At 41.6% G+C, this 15,032-nt stretch overlaps 1 protein-coding gene across 2 annotated transcripts in view; it reads left to right on the top strand.

Annotated features, from left to right (window-relative positions):
• Positions 1-3,809: 3,809 nt before the first annotated feature.
• The window catches only part of SYDE2 (synapse defective Rho GTPase homolog 2), a 47,655-nt gene continuing 36,432 nt past the window's right edge, over positions 3,810-15,032 (top strand). Inside the window, exons 1-2 of one of the 2 annotated variants that reach the window (XM_063298205.1) lie at positions 3,810-5,647; positions 14,196-14,900. In XM_063298205.1, the coding sequence (XP_063154275.1) occupies positions 4,081-5,647; positions 14,196-14,900 (2,272 nt within the window). In that variant the 5' untranslated portion in view covers positions 3,810-4,080. The remainder of the gene's footprint in view (positions 5,648-14,195; positions 14,901-15,032) is intronic. The other variant, XM_063298204.1, reaches the window with a different exon arrangement.

The raw sequence follows: 15,032 nt of genomic DNA, 5'->3' as shown, positions 1-15,032 counted from the left end.
GAGCATGGCTATGTGATATTGCGGGGCTGTACTTGGGATATATGAGGTTGTCATGGGGTTGGTTTGCTCTTATTATTTAATGTTATTGTGAGCTGCCTAGAATTATCTGTTCTAAGATAGGCATCCATGTAAGTTTCTAAGTTAAGTAAATGATGTGGTCAGGGACAGCAATCTGCTGAACTCCAGTTGGCCCAGCAAGTCTTTTGTGGAAATGCCCCTCCATGGCCATTGTGACTTTGGCTGGTCTTTTTCTATTTACACTGGACTATCAAAATCCCAGAAAACTGATAGATCTGTCATCAAGAAACCCTACCATTTGGTATGTTTATGTTTATGTTTATGTGTTGTGTGTGTGTGTGTGTGTTGGGAAGACTGTAAAGTATGGAAAGCACATAAGACACACACTCACATGCACACACAAATGTGGGGTGGGGATCCCAGGATTAAAAAGAGGCTCTTTGCTTGAGCAAAAATGAGTCACAGGGAAACTGACTTCAAGAGGGAGAAGGGGAAAGAAAAGGAAGAGCAATAGAACAGAATAGCACTGAGAGATCTCTGGTTTGGGGTTCTCTGCTTTGTAGCAGAATTGGGTCTTCTGATAATTCAGGGTTTTTTCCTGGAGGGCGCTTGTTTGATATAGATTTATCGATCTTCTGTTTATTTAAGAGGACTATCCATCTCCCAGGTCCTGCAATAATCCTGATAGCCTCTAGATGGCAGCATCCATAAAGTAATTTCATAGGACTATCAGTCTCATGGGAGATCAATAGTTGTGTCAAAATAAGCATACAATAGTAAAAGTTAAGGCTTGGATCCCCAATTCTGCCATAGCACACGTTCAGAAAAGCAATTCCTGTGTTTGGTGACATTGGGTGGGTAGGTAAAAGTTGCCAGAGAATCCACTAATTGTAATCCTGCCCCACATTAAATTGAGTGAGAGCAACCACAGTCTGGTTTCATTGTGGAGGCATGGTAAAGATAGGCTCTTGGGGCAGCACAATTTATATTGATACATTTCCTTTCAACCAAATGACAGAAGCAAAACACATTCATGTGGCCATCGAAAGCAGTCCATCATCTTCACCCTAACACTGCAGCTGGCAAGTCTGCATAATAGATTGCTACCTACTCAAATGAGTATTCCTATACATATATGTCTCTTTTTCCATGTGTAAGGATTTTTAAAAAATGCATCCAATCTCACAATTCCTCAGTCTCAATTTGAAGTGGTTTATTTTCTCATCTGTGAAAATTGCACCGAAAATTAAAGTTCCTAGACCCTTGAATGGGAACTTTTAAAAAACATAGAAATGTTTTTTCTATGTTTTTTAAAAGTTCCCATTCAAGGAGCATTCAGTGAACCCAGGCATGTGAGTTGGTCTTCGTAGCTGGCCTTGTGGCTTATATTAAAAGTTCCAATCAAATGAAGATAAATCAGCAGGCTACAGGGTGTTCTGAGAAGCTGCTGTGTTCATAAATGGCTTCTATAAAAGCCATCCATTTTAAATAGGGGACATCTGGTATCCTGTTTCAAAGTTGCTTTCAGTCAAATGATCTCCCATGATGAAGTTGTGTCACTGGGAGACAAGTGACAAAATTTTTAAGATCAGTTTGTGAAGCCTGTTCAAAAGGCTTTTCCTCCAAACCACATTGTAATCAATTCCACGGCACATTTGCTGTTACACAAGGCCAGCTGTTGCATCTGTTTGTCTTCTCCCTTAGTATCCTCACACAAAAGCAAATAAAGAAAACACACACACACTTTCTGAAACTCCACATCACCTGATACTTCTTTCTTTCGTGTATGTGTGGGAGGGAAAGGATATGGCTTGAAGGTTAAATACCAGATACAGAAAGATATAATTGTTGCATCATGTTTATAGTACACCATGTACGTAACGATTAGGTCTAATTCATGTTACATTACACTGTAATAGGTTTAACAGCATTTAGGAATATTTATGCAAATTACATTAATAAATATGCCACTAAAGAAAGGAGAGAAATAATGAAAAAACAATCTCAATTTCTTTACAACATTCTTTGTGGATGTTAAAACCCATGTAGGAGATTAGTGATTATACTTTTCTGGATAATATTGGATAATAAAAAATGTATTATCTAATATTATCCAGAAAAATATAAGGCAAAAAACAAGGCAAAAATACGTTTGTGTATAATTTTATAGCCCTGACAATTGCCAGAAGAACTGTTTCATTCTAATCTTTTCATAATTTTTGAAGCCAACTAAGAAACAGTAATTCAGAGGCACGCTCTCTCTCTCTCTCACACACACACACACACACATCATAAAAACAAGAATCCAGAAAACACTGGAAAAGCCTTGTCCTACTCACTTCTACTATTGTATAATTCGCTTCGTTTTGCAACTCAAAGGGTTCGGACCTTACCTTGCACTTTCCTCTGGCCCAAGGATTCCAGACTTTTGAGATGCCATCTAATCATACAGTGTCCTTACCTAACCTTGGAAGGGCCAGGAGACAGTAACCGTCCCAGCCAACTCCTCTGGTTGGCCAGCTGCCTTATCAATATGAAAAAAGCTTTCTGGCAGAACAGAAGGCAGTCGAGACCCTTTTCCCAATGATGATTAATGAGAAGGGGATGTTGCAGATTCACAGTGGATTCCAAAGTATGAGACACAATAGACTGCCCTATGTTTAGGAGCAAAGGAAGCGACTTCAAAAGCTGGCTGATGTTGGTAATTTCAGAATGTAAGGACTCCAATTCTATTCTGACTTGAGCAGCTGGGTGATAGGGAGAAATTTAGCTTCCTCTTTCTCAGTAATTGCTATCCTACTTCAGACACATTATGTGAAGACCCAGCTGTCTGGAAAAGGCTCTAATGAGGGAAAGGTGGAAGGAGACAGAAGATGACAACGACCAGTAGCAAGGTGCATGGACTCAGTTATGGTGGTGTTGAGGGCACTGTTGGGAGACTTGAAAGAACAAGTTAGCAATAGACCATCATGGAGAAAATCTGTCTATGTGATTACTAGGAGTCGAAAATGACTTGATGGTACATAATCAATCAATCATCTGTAGTTATAAGCCATCCCCGCTTTCTGAACCTCATCTCTTAGTCTCTGCAGAATGCTGACCTATTTGCAAGCCCAGAAATCTTCTGGTCGCTCCAAGCAAACTTAATAAAAATGGTTTGAAAACAAATGTCCCATTTCATAATTGCACTAGTTTGAGTCTCCTTGGAGCACGTACATATGGAGCCGGGATGGGGGGGGGGGTGCACATGTCTTACCTATCAGAACAAGCTACCTGGCTGCCCTTCTCCAAAACGCTTGGGCGTTTTTAAAGTAAGTACTGAATTATATCTTGCAGTGACCCTATAACGCTTGTTCCCGGCGCATAAGAGGCAGGGATTTCGTCAGCTCCACATTTTAACTTTTGAGATTCAGTACTGGGGTCGGGAAGAACTTCCTCTGTTGCATTTCTTCCGACCGAGCAGCTTTCGAAGGCCGAAGAGCTTTTCCCGGAAAGAACCGGGTTTAATCCAGCTGGATGCTCTCTGGGCTCAGCACCAGTAAATTTCTTCGAGGGCCGATGAAAGGGTTAATTTTAGAAGAGGGAGGAGAGGGGCGAAGGCTGGAAGAGTTGCCTCGGCACCCGCACCCGCGCGTGCGGAGGTGGCGCGCGCGCGGTCGGGGGGGGACCGGGCAACCTGGCTTCGCCTGTTGTTCTCCGACGTCCTAGCCCAGCCTGTGCAGCCTCGGGGCAAGAACGAGAAGAAGGCAAGGCCGCGTGCGCTCCCGAAGAGCGCTCAGCCCAGCTGCTGGCAGCAACACATGCGCATTGCAGAGCGCCCTCTCACCCCGCTCAGTTATGCCAAGTATGTGAGCCCGAGCAGCAGCGGCGGCGGCAGCAGTGAAGAGCGAGAGGCGCCCAAGGACCAACTAGATCATGGCGTGCTCCAGCCGGCCGTGCTCCAAGCTGCTGCGCTTGTCGTTGCCGCCGCCGTCGCCGCCACCGCCTCCGCCTCATTCAAGGCGCCACCAAGCAGCAGCACCCTTGCACTCGACGGCAGTTAACTGAGGGAGACGACCAGGCATGGCTGACCCTCTGCGCAGGACTTTCTCCAAGCTGCGAGGTAGGAGGTCGCAGCGAGTGGCGACCGGCGCCGGTGAAACTGCCGGGGACCCGAGCGAGAGCGGTAGCAGGGGCGTCGGAGTCCCTCGAGGGAGAGCCCAGCAGAACCTGCACCACCATCGCCCCTGCCGAGGAAACGGAGCGGCTACAGAACCGCCCGCTGGGCTGGAAAGCCAGGTGGGCGGCTGTGAGGTCCTCCTCATGTCCCCACTGGAGGAGCCGGGTCTGCGGGCGTCGGCTGCTTGGTCCCGGTGGGGAAGGGCGGAGATGCCTGGAGAAAGGTTGCCTGGAGCCGCCGTAGCCCGGGCTTGCCCTCCGAGAAAGCGCGCGGAAGGCGCTGCGCTGCAGAAGCTTAGCCCCCCGGAACTCCGTGCGCCTCCGCTGGCTGCCGAGCTCTGCTTCTCCTCTTCCTCCTTTTTCCCGAGGGGCGCGGAGCCTCGACCGGCCCTGGAGTGCGGTGGCGGGAGCGAAGAAGACGATTACTACGATAACCAGAGGCTGCCTGGCTGGGTCTGCCAAGGAACGTCCAGAGCGCCAGAAGAAGCAGCGCGGGGAAACAAGGAAGGCAGCGCGGCCGCCGTTCCGGGCGCTGGCGGTGGCGCCAGGGCCAGGGCCAGAGAAAGCACCGGCAAACTGCGAAGCCAGCTCCAGGAGGCCTATTACCTGTTGATCCACGCCATGCATGACCTGCCTCCAGCCAGTCCCACCATTGGAGGTCATTCGCCCCAGCCTGCTAGCCACCCACCCTCCTCTGAGGCTTCAGGGAGTGATGCTCTATGCTGGTCTTTCTCCTGCGGGGACAGATGCTCCCAGCTGCAAAGATCTGATCCCGGTGCCCAAGGCTCAGCCAAGAATCCCATCTGGCGCCAGGGCATCAGCAAGAGTCTGGAGAGCCTGTGCTTTGCCCAGCCTTCCACCTCCAAAGTGCTGTCTCTGCCAAGATGTAGGAGCGATGGCGCACTCCAATCTCTGCCTCAAGAGCCACTGGAGCCCCGCAGCCACCTGCTGCTTGAACCTCAGGAACTTGGCACTGGGCAGGAAGCCTGCTTCCTTGCAGCTGCCACACATGGCTCTGGCGACAGCAGCTGTGAGAAGAGCCTCAGTAGCCAAGGCCTTTGTGAGCTGCATCCATCAGGGCTCCGGGAAGACTTGGAGCAGCTGTTGGTCCCAGAGTTGTGTGCTGCCCAGGGCAAAATGGTGGATCCGGCAACAGCAACCAGGTGTGGCCATGAGGGAAGTCCCCAGCACTCCTCAGCAGATGTCCCCCCAGGCACCTTCAAGCCACCCACTGTGACGGTTCGGAAGCTGCAGAAGTGGATGTACAAAGGACGCCTGCTCTCGCTGGGCACGAAAGGCCGGGGTGGGACAGCTGGGATGTCCTCCCCATCTTCCCCCGCCAAAGTCACCGGAGACTGCAGGCCACTTCTTGGCAGAGGAGAGGGGCTCACGCTTTCGCCCCCTGCCCACCTGAACGGCCCAGGGGGCAAGGTCCCAGTTTCCCCTTCAGACCAAAGAATCTTGCTGACAGGTAATGATTTCTGTGCTTTCCTGTTTTCCTTTCAGGGGCCTTGTGAGCCTGTGGGCTTTCTCCCATTTTTACTGTTAAGAGTTTCCCTCTTTCTTGTGTCTCCTTGGTTGTGAAAGAGTTTGCTTGTTGAATGACTGCTAGGCTTAGGAAACCAGCCATTTGGGAAGCTGATAGCCATACCGAAGCCTCATGTAGTCTGTGGTCTTTTGCCAATTGGCTTACCTCTTCAGTAGCCTCCAGAGGCAAAAGATAGCCTCTCTTTTCCAGTCTGTAATACATGACTTATGCACTGAAGTTGATTGAACCTTGTATGCACAGTATTATACAAACCCCCTAAATTTTAACCTAGAAGTCATGCAAAGTTCTATGCCAAATCCTAAACTGCAGATAGCATGCTAAGTTTGCAGGAGAGAAGATGACTCAGAATGTTTGTAGAGCGCAGCTAGATGTTTTCTTTATGGAATCTCCCACAGTTGAGTTACTTCGGGCATAACTTGCTGCATGATATAAACTGGCTAAATGTTAATATTTGTGTAAACTGCTCTTATTCAATTTTGGCGGTTTAAATACGTTTTTCTTTGGCTGCATTATTATAGATTTTTTAAAAAAGCATATGGTATCATGCTTCTGGAACTCTTACTGCTCAGAGTGCAAGTGAGGATGAGAAATCAGCGTATTTGAGAATCCTTATGCAGTTAGTATCATTACCTGTGAAAAATTGCCACGACAGCAACGTATTCTCTCTCCAACATGTATCATGTGCAGAAGTTGCTGTTGTTTTAGGAATTTGCATACGAGGTAGAGGGAGTTAGGGTTTCCGCACAGTATTTGCTATACAGCAGCTCATGTAGTGTGCCTTAATTCCCTCCATTAATATGAGTTCACAAATGATTTCTGCGTATGGATACTTCAGCCTTCCCTAATTAGATGACCTCTAGATTAAACATACTGCAGTTAAATGTGGCCAATGGCCATGCTGGCTAGGCATTCTTTGACCTGCCATTAACACACTTGGGGGACAGCAGATTGGAAAAGGATGGTGCTGACAGAAAGCTGCATTGCCTTGTGCATTCTTCACAAGCGGCCGAGAAAAAAAGCAGCTGTGGTAACAGGTTGCCCTTGTATTGGACTACAACTTACATCACTCCCATGGAAGCTGGTGATAATGAACATTATAGTCCAACACAGCTAGAGTGTGTCTTTCACATACAGTTAGGCAAGTGGTTTTAGAAGTTGAAATAAAGGCTGCATGAATGCTTGATTTGCAGGTTCAGTTGAAAAAGCTGATTTGGATCAAACTGATTTGTTTTGAATTGATTTTGATTATTTTGGACCTTCTGCACATCCATACAGGAACTTGTCAAGTATGTTTCATAACAGAATATACAATTAGGCAAGTAGTTTCAGAAGTTGAAATAAAGGCTGCACGAATGCTTGATTTGCAGGTTAAGTTCAGAAAGCTGATTTGGATCAAACTGATTTGATCTGACTCGGTTTTGATTATTTTGGACATCCTGCACATCCACATAGGAACTTTTTAAAAACTGAATTGACTTTTTGATTTTCATAGCTACTGGAAGTATCAGTGGCATATAAATAAAGACCCTCCTCATCTCCTTTTTCTCAAACCCTCTGCTTCAAGTAGCAGTAGAGATTTTAAAAACTCTGGTGAAGCCCTGTGGCCTCATTTTATTCTATTTCTCCTGAGGGGTGAGACGTTCCAGGAAGAGTTGCCAACTCAGCATGGCCATTTCTAGAAAATGGCTCCCTTTATATATTAATTGTGGATGTGTGGCTAAAGTGAGTTAATAACTCACTTATTCAAGTACCCATATGTGAAGCAATCTTTCTAAGTCTCACTGCATTTATTTCTTTTAACCCAACATTATTGCAGTATTTCAGCATAAGCCTGAATCTCACCAAATGTTAACAAAGCAGGATGGGAGAGGATGATGGGACAAACAAAGTAGGAGGAACTTTATCTCTTCTTTTAATGATGAAATTACAATGCAGAAAAAAAAATTGGGGGAGAACCTTCCCAACCACCTCTTGACTCCAGGTCTGGCCCACTATTATGTGCAGAAATTAGAAGTGCAGGGTTTTTTATGGCAATCTGCTTAATTGCTAGTTGGGATAATGATTTTTATTATGCATGCTTATATCATCATCATCATTCTGAAACAGTCCATTGCAATATGAAGATGTGTTCATTGAACTTTATGGACTGTAATCTATAAGTCTAGTTCAGTGCAGATTGTTAGACAGATGTTTGTTTGACTTCATAGGTTAGGGCTGAGAGAGAGTGACTGGCCCCAAGTCACCCAGTCAGCTTAAACTGGCAGGCCTAGTGTACTCTTCGCCTTTTTTTCTACAGCAATCTGTGACACAGGTTGGGCTGAGCTAGAGTGGCTGGCCCAAAGTCATCTAGGAAGTTTCCATAGCTAAGGGTAGGCTTGAACCTGGGTCTCCCCAGTGCCAGTCCAACACTTTAACCACAACACCATAGCAGCTTTCACACTGGAGTTAAAACTGAAAATATCCAGAGGACATCAGATTGATTGATTACTGTATCCACATCTCAGAAGCATTCATATTGCATTTGCTTAATCCATCATGCTTAATCGTAAAAAAGGTTAAGTAATAGATGCATGGGTGTCCCATATCCACACTCTTATTCCTTCTGTGATTGAGTAGAGAAATATGGCTTCCAAGCCACCTTAGCTTGGCAACGATAATGTATTTTCTGGGGGGGGGGGGCTGATACTACAATACTTTTGGCCAATTTGCTTAGCTTGCCCAAATTATGGTTACTTTCTTCATAGACTAATTGGAAGCAATACTCAATGGTTTCAGTGAGGTCTTCCAAATAAGGTGCTTAGAGTTGTTGCTATAGGGCTGTTGCACTGCCTTTAGCCTGGAAAACTGTATAAAATTAATAATTTTATTTAAGAGAGCAGTTAGAAAAAGGGACTAGAGAAAGGAAATTCAGCTAGTGCACCTGCCTACAAAGCTTACTGAACTTCCAGGAATTTTATTCACCTTTGTATAAATTCTCTCAGGGTGTTGCTGGAAAATCCAAGTGCTTAAGCAAACCTGCCGTATTATTCAGGACCCTTCCCCCAACATTACTCTGTTCAGGTGAAAAGGCTCCTTAGCAGGTGTTTATGCTTTTCATAATGTTTGAAGAAAGACTAAATTACATTAATAGGCATTCCTTATCTTGCCCTTTTAGCAGTGTGTGGTCTCTGGTTAACCATAGAAGCAGTTTTAATATGGTTTCTTTTTCTTTCATGTTACAACTTTTCCATGTCAGTACATACTAAATTACTGTAGTAGAAAATGCTTTTCAAGCATGCACCCACATTTTGTTTTAAGTTCTGTTTTAGGATTATACCAGGTTTAAAGTTTCATTGCTTTAAATCCTCCTAGATTTATTACAAAACGCTCCTTCAGAAAAATATAATTAGCAAAAGCAATCTAAGTGTTGGTTGCAAAATATTATTATATTCTAGGCATTGTTTTACAGGCATAGGGAGGTTACAGTGCATATAATTAAAACGTATCTTTTAATTATACAGACTTGAATAGGCACAGTGAAAGAAGCATTCAAGAAGTAAGGGTTGCTATGTTGTGAACAGTTCTTCTTGCCATGTAGAGTAGTAGCATCTTGCTTAGAATTACTACTTAAAGCAGAATATGAAAACTAGCACAGTGAGCAATTAAAAGATAAAAAACATAAATACGTTTTTAAAAATTTAGTCTGGATTATATTGAAACAAGGAGTTCTCTACCTTTAAAAAAGACTTAGAAGAGCTTATTATGAAAATAAAAATGGAAAGTGAAAAATCTGTGTTAATGTTAAATAGAAAGAAGGCAAAGGTAATATCAGCATGCACAAGCTTACTCTTGACAGTGAAGACATGAAGATGGAAAATGTTTTCTTAAGCTGAAGAACAGATAAAGATGGGCATTGAGTTTGGGAAGCAGAGGAGCTTTGTTCTAAGGAAGAATGGAGAACAAATGAAGGCAAGATCAAAAAGGATAAGGACATTTTAGTAAGAATAAAGATTAGACTGGTTAAAGCAGGGGTCTTACAATGGTAATCTACAATTGTGAAAGCTGTTCGCTGTTTACTCCAGATTATGGTTTTGAAGATGGCTACTACAAGTATCGTGGTGAACAAGAAGGACCAATCAGTCAGTCCCAGAGCAAATGATGTCAAACTGCTCTCTTGAAATCAGCAAGCAGAAACTTACATATATTGGGCATATAATTCTGCCTGTATCATGTGGGCATATAAATCATCCTGCTAAAGGGAATTTGAAGAAGGAGACAGAGCTATAAGTTATTACTAAAAACAGTTCATGACAATGAGCATGGTCGATACATTCATCAGGAGTCATTCATTAGCATTAATATATTGGAATGGATTGAATTTAAATTCTATTGTGAATAGAATATAATGGAATGGAATGGAATGGAATGGAATGGAATGGAATGGAATAGAATAGTTTATTGGCCAAGTATGATTGGACATACAAGGAATTTGACTTCGGTGGAAGAGCTCTCAATATATTTACATAACATTAAAAATAAACAATAGTAAAGTAATGTTATTTACTAAAACTATACAATCAAGAAAGAAAAAAATGAAGGGAATAATACTACAGCTATTAACTAACACACACTCATATTTAAAAGGAGAATTAAGGGACAATATACTGCATCTGTGGTCTAACATATGTTCACCTTTAACAGAGCATTACCAGTCACATCTTAGCAGTCATGTCTTACCATACATTGTCAATCATTATATCATGCTACATTAATTAGGAGTTCAGCAGAGCAATGGCACGAGGGAAAAAACTGTTTCAATGTCTGTATGTTTTGACATACGGTACTCTGTAGCGCCGTCCTGATGGTAGAAGTTGAAACAGTTTATGTCCATGGTGCGAAGGGTCTGCAGGTATCTTCTCTGCCCTCCTTTTGACCCTTGCAATATACAGGTCTTCTATAGAAGGCAGGCGGATTGCAATAATTCTTTCTGCAGACTTAACTACCCGTTGAAGTCTACATTTGTCCTGCTTGGTTGCGGAACCAAACCAGATAGTTATAGAAGAACAGATAACAGATTCAATAAATCCTCTGTAAAACTATACCAAAAGCTTCTGAGGTAGATTGAACTTCCTGAGTTGACGTGGGAAGAACATCCTTTGTTGTGCTTTTTTGATGATAGTTCTGATGTTAAGCATCCATTTCAGGTCTTGAGAAATTATGGAGCCCCAAAACTTAAAGGACTCTACTACTAATGCTGGGCTATCGAAAATGGTAAGAAGAGGGAAGTTAGAAGGATTCTTTCTAAAATCCACAACCATCTCTACAGTTTTGAGCGTATTCAGTTCCAAGTTATAACTACACCACAGGGGCAGTTGTTGTACTTCCCATCCATATGCTGACTCATCACCATTCCGAATGAGACCAATAACAGTTGTATCATCATAATTAAAACCTTAGCTTTGATTGTATGGTGAAAACTATTACTTGAATTTCCCTCTTAGGTAAATGCAATCATTAAACCTTAAGCTTTGCAGTTAACAAACTTCCTTTGTTGTAAACCTCCCAGAGTCCCCCCTTTGGGGGGAGATGGGCGGTGGCTAAATTTAATAAATAAATAAATAAACTTAAAGGAGCTCACTGAATTGAATATCTGAACAGTGGCAAGGTCTCAATTTTGTGCTTAAGATACTGAACTTGAAGGATCCAGATTCAAGTCCTTGATAAACCATGGAGCTCACTAGGTAACATTGAACCAGTCATTCTCTGCCTAACCTGTCATGGAGATAAAATTACAGAAGATCCATCATGTATGCTACCTTACCCTTCCAGAGGAAATGGTAAAAGTTATGCATTCTATTCATTCAAGCATGATTCTTGATGATCTGATGGACATATCCAGATAGTATTCTTGGCAACAAAGTGGAAGGGATTTGCTAGTGCCACCTTTTAAGATTTTTTTTTTCTTTCTAGTCTAGCCCAAATACTTGAGATTTTCTTACTGTGTCCCATCAGAATCCTAATCAGGTCTGAACCTGTTTAGTTTTATTTATATTATTTTATTTATTTGTCATATTTCTCTACCGCCCATCTCCTATTACGACAACTCTGGGCGTTTGAGATCAGCCAAGGTCAGCTAGGTGCTGCTTAACAGAGCCCACATATGTCTGCATTGGCTTAAAAAAGGTTGTCTAACCCTGCTGTACATGGTTATACAATTTTCTTTGTCTATGTTTTGTGTGAATAACAAAGATTTTTAAATGTTTCTAAAAGTGATCTGTTCCTATATTTGTTTGATTAGAAGCAGGAGGAATAAATTTATTAAAAATACATCTTAAAAATATCTAGTTTGGTAAGAATATCTTTCTCCCAGAAAAGTGAAAGCCACCGCAGTCAAGAATCTTGCTGTTTTGTTGGCTTTGGTGGCTGAAGCAGAGCATCCTTACCGAATGAGCACTTATTGAGCATTTATTAAAGGATATAAAGGACTTCTAATATGCATTGTTGTTAGTAAAGAGGGAGGGAGGGAGATCCCCCGTTTTTTGTATTATCAGTATTCTTGGAAAATGATACAAGTTCTGACATTATCATAGTATAATTCCTAGTTACTATATATCATGCCTATTACTGCTGTCAGTGTATCAAATTATGTAGTTTATTTCCTATCTTTCTCTCCTTTTGCTGCCACCCCTGATGCTGAACCTGCATGATGGAGTTCCTGTATTGTGAAATATGTAGCATATATAATAATACATATATAAAATGTGTATTGTTCTTTAATAAAAAAGAAGAGATGAAAAGTCATAAATTAAGAGATTGCATCTCTTGAGTCAAGCTTGTCCTTTCTCAGCTTGGTGCCTTCCATAAATAGTGGGATTAGAATTACAACCATCTTGGATTTATTGTTTTATATGTAAAACTGGCATTTTTAGACTTTCTAGGTAGATGTGGTGTGCTGTTTCTCTTATCACTGTGGGTTGATTTTGCCCTCCCCCTCACCATTTTTTAAAAATCCTTTCCAGCCTGTATAATCAATTAAGTAGCATTTATTTTAAATCCTGAAGTGGAACACAAGTAAATGCATATACACAAATAAACTATACTGTATCCATAGTGACCAGTGGTAAGTAAATATGCTGCATGAAAAGCATGTCAAATACAATGCACAGGTGCAATATGTTGATTTGAGTATTCATTGGCTTCTAATATACTCCTTTTCGTGCTTTACTTTACATGCTGTTTTTCAGTTTACTCTAAAATTTAGATGTCTTAAATTCAGTGCTGTAAGTTTATGCATAGTCTGCCTGTGATAAGGCTTTGTTGGGCACATCAAGGCTTACTTTTGATTAAACATGTCTAGCATTAAGCTATAGTTTGATATAATCCTCACATACAGTATAGTATATCTAGCTAAAATCAGGCTGACTTCCAACTAAACATAGAGTGATTTGTACAATCTGTGCTCTGTATATTTTTGAAATGAATTTCCTGGTAGCTTCAGGCAACATATGCAATGGTGAATATATGGGGATATCTGTACTTTTGCAATATCATTCAGGCCACAGATTTTTCACTCTTGGATTACAGATATATATATATATCCTTCTTATTCAATATTTCCTTGGAATTAAATCCCAATGAGCTCAATGGCATTTAAAGGACTATTAATCCTTTTAAAGGAAGCTGAATTACCCTCAGATTAAACATACTTTGCAATTGCTCACAACAGTATTGCACAATTTTAAAATAATTTTAGATAGGGAGAAATAGAAATAAATCTATGTAATCAGCTTGTGATGTATATTATCAGGCAGTTGAGAAATACCTACATGTATTGGGTTTTAGCTAGATTTAATCAAATTTGCCATAGATTCATTAAAATGGATAGGTATAAAGGTAGTCAAGGTTAAGACTGGATCCAATGTGTTAAGTTGACCATGTCCTGAAAAAAAATCTATACCAAATATGTAAATGTTTTTGTGTAGGATTCTATAACATATGAGCGAAAAAATACAATGACTCTACCAGCCATGCATAATGGAGCACCTGAGAGTTAATAACTGGTCTTTTTGACACTATAAAGTTGCATGGATGGCTGTAGAGAACGCATTATCATGATCTTGGTGACAATTTGGCCATTGTCTTGATGGGCAGCTAGCTTTGCAAGTTCCTTGTCTGTCGTAGTTTACATTTCGTAGTTGTCTGTGGTTCATTTGGATTTTATCTTTGAAACGGCCTGGTGTATTTCCTTTAGCACATTTTATCATGCAGTATTTATTCATACCACACTTGATCCCGTTACGCAGTCAGATTAAGTTTGGCCATTTTGCAGCTGGACTGTTATTGTCTTCATGGATGAAATCTGATTGCATTGTGTCATGTTATGGCTCTTGTTTGTGTCACAAAATTTTATGTACACTTGATACCAGTATGAATACTTGAAATCTGGAATAATGCTCTAGTATTCTCTTTTCTCCCCTCTTCCACTTCACAGATCTGATCGAAAATGTTTACATACCTTCTGTGAGCAGAAGAGAACTTAAGAACTTGAAATCCAGTGAAGTTTCTGAGTGCAGGCCTCGGATTGCTAGCATTACTGTGTCCAAGAAGCGGAACTGGTTACATCAAAGTTCTCTGAGAGTACCTAGTTTGGAAAAAGGAAACTCTTACAAGAAAATTTCAGGAGAAAATTACCAGGTACTGAAATCTCCCAATCCTTTCTTTGAGCCAAAAATGCCTCAGACTTTTTCCAAATTTCTAGGGCAAGAAAGCCCTAAAGGAAGAGTCAGTTCTGTACATGCTGCTGAGAATGGAACGAGATCCTTGGCACTACAAAACTGTACTTTAGATTTTGGTGAAGATAATGATGCAGATGATGAAGGAGAAATATGGTACAATCCTATCCCTGAAGATGATGAGCCTGAGTTCCCTTGTTTTCTAAGTGGCAATACTAATCATTTGGACTCCCAAGCCCTGAATTACAAAATAGCACCTGGGAATGATTTAATCAAAGTCACAGGGCATAATGAAGATCTTCCTCAATTCTTAGACTGCTTTGGAAATGGTCAGCCTAGGGAAATGAATCAAATAGATAATGTGCATTCAATGGAATATTTGCAAACACACAAGCAAAAGCCTGTATGCAATACTCTGACTGGGTTTGCTGTGGAGGAAGGTCCGCTTAAAGCTACTACAGGAGGTAAGAGCAATGTAAACATTTAACTTACAGTTATGTTTGGCATCCCTACCAATGTGATACTAGATACGTTTTAGAGAGCTGAAAATTCAAATCTTAATGTGGAACTAGTTATGTGCAGATGTCTGATTCATA

The sequence above is a fragment of the Candoia aspera genome, chromosome 3 (assembly GCF_035149785.1).
Source record: "Candoia aspera isolate rCanAsp1 chromosome 3, rCanAsp1.hap2, whole genome shotgun sequence".
Taxonomy (NCBI): Eukaryota; Metazoa; Chordata; class Lepidosauria; order Squamata; family Boidae; genus Candoia; species Candoia aspera.
This window is presented reverse-complemented; position numbering and strand designations above follow the sequence as displayed.